Source organism: Melanotaenia boesemani, chromosome 9 (assembly GCF_017639745.1).
Source record: "Melanotaenia boesemani isolate fMelBoe1 chromosome 9, fMelBoe1.pri, whole genome shotgun sequence".
Classification (NCBI taxonomy): Eukaryota; Metazoa; Chordata; class Actinopteri; order Atheriniformes; family Melanotaeniidae; genus Melanotaenia; species Melanotaenia boesemani.
The window spans coordinates 20,770,868-20,783,503 of NC_055690.1; the positions used below are offsets into that span (position 1 = coordinate 20,770,868).

The following is a 12,636-nucleotide window of genomic DNA, read 5'->3' on the forward strand; positions in this document are numbered from 1 at the left end:
AGTGGAGTTGGCCTCATCTCCTGTCGTTACTTCAGATAAATGGCCTTATTTGTTGTGTTATTATGTTCAACACAATCATGCCAGGAACAGTCAGAAGAGTATTGAACCGACACTTCATTGGCTTCATGGGTTCTATTTGTTCCAGGAATTAAAGGATGGTTTCTGCCAGTATGGCTGTGCATGGAAAGTGAAAAAGAGAGATCAGTGACTCAATTTTAATGCCTTAAAGGTCTTTTTCAAACCCAATCTTAAAGAAAAAAAAATTTACATTTATGTTTGATTTCTTTTAATACCTAAATTATGTCTGATTTAGGGATAAGGAATTTCATAGGTTCACTCTAGCCATCTTTCTTTTCATTTTCTCCTCTCTCCTCTCTATTCATTCAGGTTTGAGGTTCCCCCCATGTTGAAATGATTAGTTATGCAAAGCTTGTAAGCACTGAATCAGAGTTATGGTCCCTAGGGAAATAAATTTGGCAGAAAATCAGTGTGAGAAGATTTAATTATCACGAGGAGACCTTTTTTTTTTTTCCTTGCCGTGGCCCACTGAAGCCCAAACTCTTCTCTCTTTCTCTCTTCCATTCTATGCTTAGCTTCACACTCTACAGCCAAAAAAGCCCTGGCGTCCATGCTGCACGCCATCCCCCTCTTTGCCTTCCTTCGCCTCCCAATTTGTTTCATTGCATGGTGATAAGCCAAGCAATTACTGCTTTATTGATTTTTCATCACTGCAAATTTAAAGCAGATTTTTTTTTTTTTTTTTGCCCCCCGCCTACTGCTTCCTCTTTCCCCCTCGGAGATAGCGCAGGAAGGTGATTAGGTGACCTCCTGTCCTAAGCGCTGCTGGTCCTGAGAACGAGTAGTTGTGAATGCCGAATTCAGCTAACCCTGTTTGACCCCCTGTTGTCCCGGGGTAATGGGATGCTGATGCTGCCTGGTGTGGCTGTCACTTCTGCGGCTATGGAGCCTATAGCTTAATAATTTCTATAAGGATATCTAGGAATGACATGTTTGACTTGATAGCAGCTGGGCTATCTCTGCAAAAGCCTAGATTATACAGAAATTGACCGTGCAGACTTTCATTCCATGTTCATTCAGGTCAAGTAGACAAATGATTGACAGCACCCTTTTACCCTCCATGATTGGTAATCGTTTCTTGGGTCACCCTTATCAATTAACCTACTGCCAGTAAACCAATGTACGCTCAGCAACTTCATATTGAGTCACCGGCCTGATATATTTTCTTGTTTTTTTTGTTTTTTTTTCTCCCCAAACATTCTATTTAGATTTAGTGTTGTAGGTATCAGATAATGAATGTGGACATCTTTGATCAGTATATAAATCATTGAGTTAAATGTCACATTTAAAATATTTCTAATTTATTGACATTAATAGAATTAAATGTTAATCAGTCAAACAATTTAATTTTCAGAAAATCAAAAATTTGGCAAAATTACAAGAATGTGTGCATACTAAGTAGATGGAGTAGAGATGTATTTAGCAGCTTCTACTAGAAACATTGCAAGCAGGGGAAGGTGGCTGCCACACACACACACACACATATATATACATGTTCAGTCGTATATCTGGACATAATCATGCACAGCAGTCATGTGCTTGGTTCAGTCTAACAGGGTGGTCAGACTGCAGTGATTAGACACACCCGCAGACTTCTGCAGGTCAAAGTCCTGGCATCCTGGGTGGCTCTGGCCATGTGATCGCCCCTCCAAGGTTTGTCATTAGACATCAGAGGTCACTTAAGAGTGTGTGTTTTACAGAGGTAGCAATATGTGTCTGTTCCTGTCTACTTTTAAAAAAATCTTGTGTGATTGTGTATTAGAGCATTTGTAAAGTCGTTATATCATCAGGAAACGAAGCAGGAAGTATTGATCCTGACATAAGCAGAGCAACAGCATCATATTCAGGTACGATTCATTGACCTACAGATCTTTTCAGTTTTTTGGGGTTGATTAAATTTATTTTTGATTTTGAGAAACATTTGGTTTACTCTTCTGTAAAAATGACACTTAAAAAAAGTGTCATTTTGTTTTACATAATTTTATTTTCAGGTAATTTACTCAGCCACATTTATTTTACCTTTATAAAGTAAAAAAATAGATAAAAAATACAAGAAAAAAAGAAAAGAAACACACAAGCCCTCTGTGGATTCAACTGAAGCTGACTGTAAGGAAAAATAATCTCCTTTACCACATAGACGGTTATTCTAATAGAAAGTACAAGAAAGGTAATAACATGTTTTGGATTTTGTTGTGTTCATCAGCATATCTGAAGATGGCATCATACAGAAACTCTGCATCCAGCCTGTGCAAACATTTGAGGGTTAGTTAACCATAGTGTTTTAATGCTTGGTTCAAGTAAAATGTTATATTTACTTGATATGTATTTAATGATTTATTTCAATATGTCAGGGTACACATTGTTAAAGACTCTGAAATTAAATCTTGAATTGACATGTAAATTACACACACACCCCTCATTTGAAACACATAACTTTATCTTGTTTCTCGATTTACACAGGTAATTATACAGGAATACAATGTCACAATTGTGATAGTAGTTTTAGCTGAGAAAATAATTTAGTAAACCTCTACTTTAGCAGGCTTCTATAAGTTATATTATACAATTTCATATTTTAGTGCAGGATTTTTGCTGCTTTAGCTCAGGTAGTCACAAGCTCCTCCTGCAGCATCAGAACATCTCCAGTGATCCCAGACTTTTCCTTCCTGTAATTTAAATCATGAAGGAAAATCATTTATAGTGAAGAGTTTTAAATTTACTGTCACTTTTGTTGTTTTTTTGTATAATTTCCTCCAATAAAGTAGGATAAAAAAACAGCAATGTTTCACACACAGCCAAGGTTATTAGTGTACGACTGAGGTCAGAAGAAGAGGAGGTGGGGGACATTTGCCTAATTAATTACTACTCAGACACACACACTTACAGCCATGACCTTTAGTTATATAGTCTGAAGCAGACCACACAAACAGGGCTTTCTCTTCCCCTCTGTCCCTTTTCCCTATATCACCAACACACACAGACGCTGTCAGGAACCAGCAGACTTAAAGGGAGAATCAATTACTGCTCAACTAAGGGGAAAGAGTTGGCTGCTTGATGGCTACATGTCAGGAGGACTGTAGGTCACGAGCCATGTGTGCATGAGTGTGAGTTGATGTTCACGTATTAGTGTTTGTTAAAATCGAATGCATTTCCAGGATTCTGATTACATCATTTTTATTTTAAAGACCTTGCTCCAATTAAGTAATTAGTTGCTTGGTGTTTCTCTAATTATAGAGTTGTTCATAAAAGAGCTGCTGACCAGCCAGCCATCAAAAAATGGAGACTACTGCACTTTTTCCTGCACGCACACATTCAACACAGCTCGGTTTAAAATCAAGTTAATGCAGTCAAATGCTTGTTATTTCTGGTAAAGGGCAGGGCGGGGCACTGTGTGTCTAATCACACTAAAACAGGACTGTGGTTAATAAAAAGCACTGTGGGTGTTGCAGACATATCAAATCCTTAGCAGCGAATATATTTTTAAATGTGAGCTTATTCTCACTTCCTTAAAGTTTTTAGGTGATTCCTGCTCTTGGAACAGGATCATAAAGGCAGCAAAATATGTAATAAATAATAATAAAATTGTACAAACGGGGAAACAAAATACAATAATAACAGGAATGCTTCCATTACCCATTTGAAGACGGCCAATGCAGAAAGTGGCTGTGATCTTGACTATCTCACCACTCAGCCTGTGAAAGCGTCACCATTTAATGAGATTCTGTGATGCTGCCCAGACTCAGGACATCGGCTAACACTCATACTACCCCCCTCCCACACACACACACACACACACACACAGCCAGAAAAGTGCACCCAGCTGGTTTTAGTTAGCACTATATGTTTGTAGTTATCACTTTGCAGTCAGGTCAGCAGGGACAGTCAGGACTTTGTAAGAATTATAAATAAATAGCTTAATTTTATTCAAAAATGCAGACACGCTTGGTTTTAAAGCTTGTATAGCTTTTGGCAACAGTAGTTTCCCTAAAGGCAGGAATGTTTTTAGCACTTAAAACATTATTTATGTCCGTGTTTGAGGTGGGTATATTGTCTAAAATTCCTTATAATCTCTGATAAATGGTAGTTTATATCTTAGGTTTCTGAATCATCTGTATGTTTAAAGTCCTGTTTTTGCTTCAAATATCATGCTTGATAAAGGGATCAGTATTTGGAAGGATGGATGAACCAGTCTTTTGCCCCTCAATTAATTTTAGACAAAATTATATTAAAAACATGCATTTAAATGTGGTGGCAGGATAATTTACACAGGGTCAATTGAGGAGACAAAGTTGAAGACAGATGAGAAGAACAGGGTTGAATGACAGCAAAGATGTGAATGGAGATAGCTGAACATGGCGCGTGGCTGCCATGTCATCCTGTCATTAGCAGGTTGTTTGGGTCTTTAATTCATCTTTCAGGCCTTTATTGACTGCAGAGAGGGAGATCACTATCAGCACGAGACACTACAGAAGTGTGTGTGAGAGAGACACTCAGTCACCAGATGCTCCTCATTTCCTGATGCCAAACGGATCATATCAGCATTTCTGTTGAGGTCAAAAAACGTTTAGGTGACATTTAAAGCAGTCAATCCCCAGAATATGATCATATGCAGGGTTCTAAGTTTTACCTGAGTGGTAGTATTGGAGTGAGGGGGTAAAGGTGATGTGTGGCAGCCCCTTGATGACAGGAGTTGACAGAACTCCACAGAGACCAGTTGACACTGATAAGAAGGTGAGCACCACATGGGATCACTTGGCTTATTTGTGTGTATTGTGTTGTGTGGTTCATTGCTGCTATAACACAGGCTATAGAGGCACATTTTTTTTTTTTTTTTTTTTTTTTAAGATGGGGGTAGGCATAATATACAAGCCACAGTGTGTAATATGTGTGTGGTCTCAGGGGAACTCACATTAAACTGGCTTAGCCACCTGCTCTGCCATTGGACATATCCCTGCTCACATTCTTACTTACAAACACATGCAAACATACGCACACACTCCTTAGGGACAGACTATGGACATCTGGCTTGGCCTGTTAGAATTTTCCTTCGTTTTGTCTGAACTGTTGACCCTGGCCACCACAGGCGGCAGACAGGCGGCAGCATCACAGCATCACACCTTGTCATCATTGCAACACCGTCACAAGTGATGCCTTATACAGAGCACACACAGTTAGGACGTAAATTGTGGATTAATTTCACTGTTGATCCAAAATTAAACTAAACTAAGTGCTTTAAGAAAGTGAAATTGAAGTTTATCTAAAACAAGACCAGCTTTTACTGACCTCAGCCTCCCAGACCTTGATTAAAAGAGGTCCTGACTCAAAGCTGTCCTGTGTCCATCAGTAATCCAGATAGCTCCATCCATATTCTCCATCAAGAGCTGGACTCAATTCATCTGCCCATAAAACAGGAAAATCCATCTTCAGGTAATTCTTGGCCCAAATTTACCACATCAGCCTGTGGTAAATCCAGTGGTATTTATATTTTTAATGTCTCTACTTGCCATATCTTGAAGTACTTGACACTCCAGATAGGCTGCAGTTTAGAAAAATGTTGACACTAGGGGTGATTGATTTTTTTGTTAGCCAGTTTATTTTTATTTATTTATTTATTTTTAGCTTTTTGGAATATATGTCTATCCTTTTTTTATCTATGTTTTTAAAGCATGGGGAGAAATGGCTATATAATAGACTTTTTTTTCTCCTCTGCGTTGAATCTCATTTAGTAGTCTATTTTATCTATTGCATGCACACCTTAAAATGAACCATTTATCAGCTTTGACCACACCTTTTGCTTTTACCGATATTTATCACCTGAAATGATTAAATCCACAATCATTTAAGTGTACATGGTTTGGAGTCTGAAATGTGCATGGCATTAATAAAACTCTGAATCTTCACATCTCTTACAATTGAGCTAACAGTGAGGACAATTAACAGATTTACTCTGAAGACTTTTAGTATTTGTCTGCTCTCATTATTCTCATCTCCAATCTTTGTGCTCTGATTTTATGTCTTTATTTTTCCTTTCCTTTTTTTGTCTCCTTTACTCATTGAAGTCTAATTTTTCAGTGTCTAGAGCTTCAGGGTATTAGTTATGCAAATATTGACGTGCAGCTTTGGCCTGCTAGCTATCAATTGAAATCAGCAAATCAATAGGCCTAATAGCTGCTCATTAGCTACTTGATACATTTCCAGGCCTAACATCAGAACCTGTCAGCAGCTCCTAATCAATACAGTCTAAAAGTATTTTCCAATCAAGACCCACACCTTTTTGATAACATAAGTTGGTTTTCTGAGTTTCTGTGTAGAATTAAAGATCTGACATTGTAGTTTTGGTGTGAAGTAAAACAGACGTGAACTTCTCTGATATGTCAGCAAAGTGTGTGATTAGCTGCAACATTTGCATACAGTTGAAATCTCATCAGAGGAGTTTCAATTAGAAAACCTATTGCTTAATTTTTTTTGTTGTTGTTTAGTCCAGTTGCCAGTCATGTATTGCTGTTGTTTGGGCCTGGAGAATCATACAGTAAAGACTTTGATGCATCCAGGATGCTGCTGCAGAAATCGGGTTCAGACCGAAGCCCCTCTATCGCCCCTAGCACACAGCCCTGCTAAGCTTAACTCAGCTGTTTGATGCCAAGTTCTGCAAGTGTGTGCCTGTGTGCGTGCCTGCATGCATGTGTGAGTTTACTCAGCTCAGGGGTTACATAAACAAGAGCAGCTAGCCTACAGGTAAGACCCACAAGAGACCAGCCAAGACAGAGAAGATGCAACGCCAGTCTCTTACCCTGGCGTTCTCCTGTTGGTGTCGCCATTGCTGGAGCTGGATATTTGCTAATGAAGCTGGAAAATGACTAAAGGAGATTGTAAACAAAGTTAGTGCACTCACATACACTGAATGCACTCACGCACGTGTGTTTCTGATAATGTTGTTAAGCTGGTGGGGGCAGGCGTCCATGAATGTGTTTGTGTGTTTCCCTGATGAATCTGGGGCTGTTGTGAAGAGATGGGGAGAATGTGGGCGGACGGGGGATTGGAGGCGGAGGCAGGCAGCAGGGCAGTTGGCCGCTGGTGCGGAGAGAGAAGGAGCAGTGAAGGGGATTGGGGAGGGGATGGTGGTGGTGGTGGGGATGGGGGGGGTGCAGCGGAGATAAATCATTAGAGAGCAGGTTATTGGAAATGCAGGGAGATAAAAGAGTGAAGAAGCCAGTAATTGCCTTAAAGATCAGACTACAAAGCATTACTTTGGATTTTACAAGGCCAGCCAGCAACAAAAGAGCAGTAATTTATGAGCTCAGTGTAAAAGAATAGCATAATTACATTAAAAATTAATGCTAATGAGGGCTAAAATGGGGAAGGTGGTTATTATGAAAGTTTGTATTCATCTTCCCTGGGTTGAATGATGGCTAGTGGCTTGATTAATGGCTTAATTTCTATCAATTAGCAGGCAAAAAAAATCTCCACTGAGACAGGCCTAAATTGAGCATTGAATTACAGATCTTTACCACAGTGCAGGGAGAGAGGTGGGGGGCAAAGGAGGGAAAGGCACATTACTGAAACCTGGGAAACCAAAAGATGCTGCCGTGTGTGTGTGTGTGTGTGTGTGTGTGTGTGTGTGTGTGTGTGTGTGTGTGTGTGTGTGTGTGTGTGTGTGTGTGTGTGTGTGAGCGTGTGCTTGTGAAAGCAAAGCACTGGATACAAAACTTAAATGAGCATTTTTCCTCATGTTTTCTAAGAAGTGGGGTTTCTATCATGACTGGGTGCTTCAAAAAAAGCACAAGAGAGGACCATTAAAAAAAGTATCAGCATGAAAATTAAATGTAAAACAAGTCTTTGCAGATTTGAATATATTTAAAAGATGAGACATGCTTTGATTAAACTGACCAGTTTAAATAGGACTAACTTATTTTATAATTCAGCAGATCCCAAATTTATTTTTCACTGTACTGCTCACATTACATGTCACAACATAAATTTAGGGGCACAGTTTGCCCTTTTCCTGCTGCAGCCTGTTCATTTTAATGCATTCATTAAATGTCTTTAAATTCTGTGTATGTTAAACTATTTGAAAACACTGTCAAAGGTTTTGCTGCAATTTGAGTCCTCAATAAAACAAGTACTTAGCTTCCCTTTTATTTCTTTTTTTCCATAAAACAACAAGTGCTGCGGTAATTCAGCTGGCACCACAGCGCAGTCAATTACTGGAATTAATCAGCAGCAGCAATATATTCGGCTCGGCTGCTCTTGATTGAGAAACTGTAGAGCAAAGTCAACTGTACAAAGACAACACTGCCGTTGCCCACAGCCTCGGCGCTCAAGTGGTCTTGTGTTGTGGAACAGCCCCCTCTTCTGTCAGCAGAGTGTAACTGCTGCATTATGCTCCTAATCCGTTTCCATTGGCTGGTTTGATTTTCTCTCCTCATCTTTGGGTCTTAATCAATAAGGTGGACAAACAGCTATTTAGAGAGAACAATAGCCTATTGATTCTAAGCCACTCACCACCACCACTGTCTATCTAACTAATTTTAGTAATGAGATGGCAATTGAGTTTTCTGACTCCCCCTTTAATACAGGAGAACATGTAACCATACAAACACCCACTGGCACGCTGTGTTTAGTCACTATCTATTATTTAAATATGTAAAAGGAAACGTTTTTGTCTGACATTAATTTTGTTCTCTGGGTTACTGTAAGGTCTGTGTGTACTGTATATTTAATTGTGTCTAATTTAGCTCCTTCTCCTTTGTGTCTGATCCCCTGCCTGATCCTCTCTCTCTCTCAGCTTTCACTGTATCCTCCTCTCATCACTGACAGAGGAGCGTTCCTAATGCGGTGACAATTGAGTCGACCTGTTAAATTAATTTGCCAGATAATGTGTCAATATTAAATATCAACTTTGACCTCTCCGAGCAGCAGAGTGCGCTCGCCCAGCTAAAGTATTGATTTTTGTCTGCCTCTAAGCTTGCTAAGCCTGCACTCAAAGTCCATTATTTTTGATTTTCTCATGAAATACATATCTTTTCCCGCTGACATCTGACAAACAGCATATGGAAGTCATTTTATCTACCAATAATGTGTTTGTCAAAAAGTCTGAGGTCTTAATGGATTCCTGCAGAGCACACGGACAGCCCAGCAACAGACGGGCCTGCCAAGGAGATGCTTGCAGATACGGGTGTGTGTGTGTGTGTGTGTGTGGGTGGGGATACATACAGTGTGGCAGTTTGTGTGGTTATTGTTTATGTCAAGCATTCATGCTCAAAGGACAACAGAGAAGGGGTAATTGAGAAGCGAATTAAGTTTGCTGAATTAATTGTGGTGCATCACAGGCGTTAGTTTTCATTCAAACACACACACGCAAACACACACTCATCCAGTAGTGATAGTGGTGTGAAGGACAGGCCACAGTCTCTAGGAGGATATTGGTCCAGTGTTCAGACTTCATCTAGCAGCCCAGTCAAGGTAATGACTATTTTTGGAGCCGCTGTGTAATGCGTCTCTGCTCACATCTTCCCCTGCCGGATGACAAGCTGATAGTCTGTCATATAGGAAGGCTTAATTCCACTCGTCACTCAGTTGTCCAATTCTGCACTGCATTAAAATCAAAACTGAGTTTGTTGAAGTGCTATTATGAACTATAATAGACTGTGTGTGTGATAATGTGTGACATTTTGCTGTGAAAGCTGGAACAAATATTCATTTATTCATTAAACGCCAGGGCCATGACGATCTGTTGTGACACCCTTTCTGTAGCTGCTAATGGATTGAATTAATTTCTGTTATTAGCTCCAACTGCATACAGTGTGTGTGTGTGTTGTTATAAAGCCTGAGCATACCTAAACCATTTATGGATTTATGAAAGCCAATTGTGTAAGTTTGTAAGGTTTTGTGTACATGTTGGGAGCACTTGTATCCCAATTCTTGTGTCCCACTCTGAGCATGTTCCCATTTGTGTACTTGTTTTTGTGACACAGCCTACATCGGTGCAGCAGAGAAGCATGTATGTCTGCTGGATTGACAGATAGAGAGATGGGAGAGTGCAGGAGAGGACGGATGGATGGAAAAGAGAGGGATGAATATTGACTGATCAGTAGAAAGATTGACAGGCAGAGAATAATGGGAGCATTCAGACTCTCTTATTTTTTCCTGTCTCTAACTTTCCCGGCACACCTTTTTTTGCCCTCCCACGCTTCAAAGTCTGCTCTTGAATTCTTGAAATGATTTGTTATCTGATATGCAGAATCTTGATGTGTTTATATCCAAGAGTAATTTATTGGAAACCCTTTGTGTCTTTTTGTTAGATTGGACAAGCCGGAGAGGAATACTCTCTGATACTTGAAAACTGTATGAAACTTAATCACATTTAGTGTCCATAATGAAATTCCACTGCAGTGAGTTTGTGTTCATATTTTGATTATTTTAAAATGCCATTACCTGAGTGTAATTCACTGTCTGGCTATTACCTTGTTAGTATGTTTTTTTTTTCCTGTACCTTTTGTAGTAACTCCTTGTCCTTGGCTAAGCATGAGTACTTTATGTGGAGACCAAGATTAAAATAGGGGAATATCAGAAATCTCATACTATATGTGTCAAATGGCATTATATAAAAGATAGAACCCACTCCAGATGAAATCAGGTGCCTTTCATAACATGACAAGGGATGGCTGCCACTCTTTGTAGCTGTGGACATGTGTGTCGGTTTCTAGATATGTGTGTGTGTACTTTTGTTCATGGCTTCCTTCTGTGCAACATATGTTTCAGAGGGAACTTCTCTGGAGGAGCAAGTGCGAAGGATAAAGGACATTGAGGCCATCGAAAGTGATTCCTTTGTTCCTCAGGCTTTCAAATCATCCCGGGATGACATAAAGGTGCGTTCTGTCTCTCGTTCTCTCCCAGCCCCTCACTCTCTAGCTTTTCACTCTGTCTCTTATTGAATTTCCCTCTCTGCAATGCTGTGCCGTCTGTCCAGAGACAGCCCAGACCAAATCAGACATTCCCATTCAGCGTCGTTTGTTCCAACCTGAGACGGTTTCATCAGACGTTTCACTGTTCCACCGCCTCCAAAGCTGCAGCACCCACACAAAAGCCACAGCAGGCAGCAGCCATCCTCTTTCTCCCCCCTCTGGTTGTACAGATGCAGACACAGAGGTCATTATTGAAATGTTCTTGTCTCTGAAGGAGCAGGAATTAGATTTGTTGAGGCTCATGGTTGTTTTGAAAAGGCGGGTGACAACATGTGACAGCAGACCTACACAGACCTTTGGGATATATCATGGTGAAGCTGACAAAGGTCACAACCCAAGTGGCTGCAGTTTGAACTGGACTGAGCTGGTCTGCACTGGCAAGGACAGACTGCACAGACTGCAGGGTGGCATGTGTCTTTTGCATATTCAAGCCCCCCCCCCTGCCAAATTGTAGTAGGTAAGAGTTATGTCATACAATCACTTACCTCCTGTATATCTGATAGAGTAATATTGTCTTAAAATTCTTCAGAAAGCAGGTGCAGTGTTGTTGTGTCTTTGTGTTTTACAGTTGATTTATTTCATTTTTTAATACAAAGTGATAAGATACAAATTCAAGTCTACAAAACTTAATAACAATCCTCCATTTGTTTTTAGATGAGTCATTTAGGCGCCATTCTCATCATTATAAATATATATATCTATATATATATATATATATATATATATATATATATATATATATATATATATATATATATATATATATATTTATATATATATATATATCTATATATATATATATATATATATATATATATTCTGCTTACTTTGGATACGTTTATTTCTGAATTGTAGAAATATACTTAAAAAAGTACTACTGTAGCTTAAGAACAAAAACTAAAAACTATTTTTCCCTTCCAAGCAAGTTATGCTCACTAAAACTGTACATTCAGCATGTTGTTCACCAGGAATGTAATGACTAGTTTCACTGCATGATAGTTGGCACATTACCATCCTTATTAGTTACTGTGTTTCACATCTCGCTCACTTTTTGTTTCCTGCCAAATGCATTTTAGAGATTTTTTCCAACTGGGTAAACATTTGCTCTGGGGCTTGTATGAGCAGCGTTTGAAACATGAATGGACTTGGCAAACTGTTCATTTTGATATTTCTTCTTTATAAAGTACAACAATGAAAAGAGGCAGTCGATTAAAATGTGGGGCTTATTAAAGCTTAAAGAGTTGCTTCCAGAAATGTAGAAAACAGTTTTAAATCACATATTTTCCATTAGCTTGGACTGTGGATAGCAGCATGATGGAGTCTTTCCCCTTGTATTTAGTCTATTAAAATAATCTTTGCATGTATTTGAAACAAAATGTTGCTGTTTAACCTAAACAGCCAACCTGTCACAAAGCTGTTTTTGAACATTTACTTTTGACTGCTAATGAGTAGCATGAAAAGCAACAAATATACCTATGTTCTCATGTAAATAAGTAAATAAATGTAAGTGAAATAAGAGGAAAACTTATTTTTATTTGCTACTTTATTATACACACAAGTAGATCAATGAAGTGAAATATAACAAATCCATGCA

At 39.1% G+C, this 12,636-nt stretch overlaps 1 protein-coding gene across 1 annotated transcript in view; it reads left to right on the forward strand.

Moving 5' to 3' along the window:
* Positions 1-12,636, forward strand: part of rsrc1 (arginine/serine-rich coiled-coil 1) — a 113,621-nt gene that overhangs the window by 97,069 nt on the left and 3,916 nt on the right. The window contains exon 8 of the mRNA XM_041994671.1: positions 10,840-10,946. Within this exon, the coding sequence (XP_041850605.1) occupies positions 10,840-10,946 (107 nt within the window). The remainder of the gene's footprint in view (positions 1-10,839; positions 10,947-12,636) is intronic.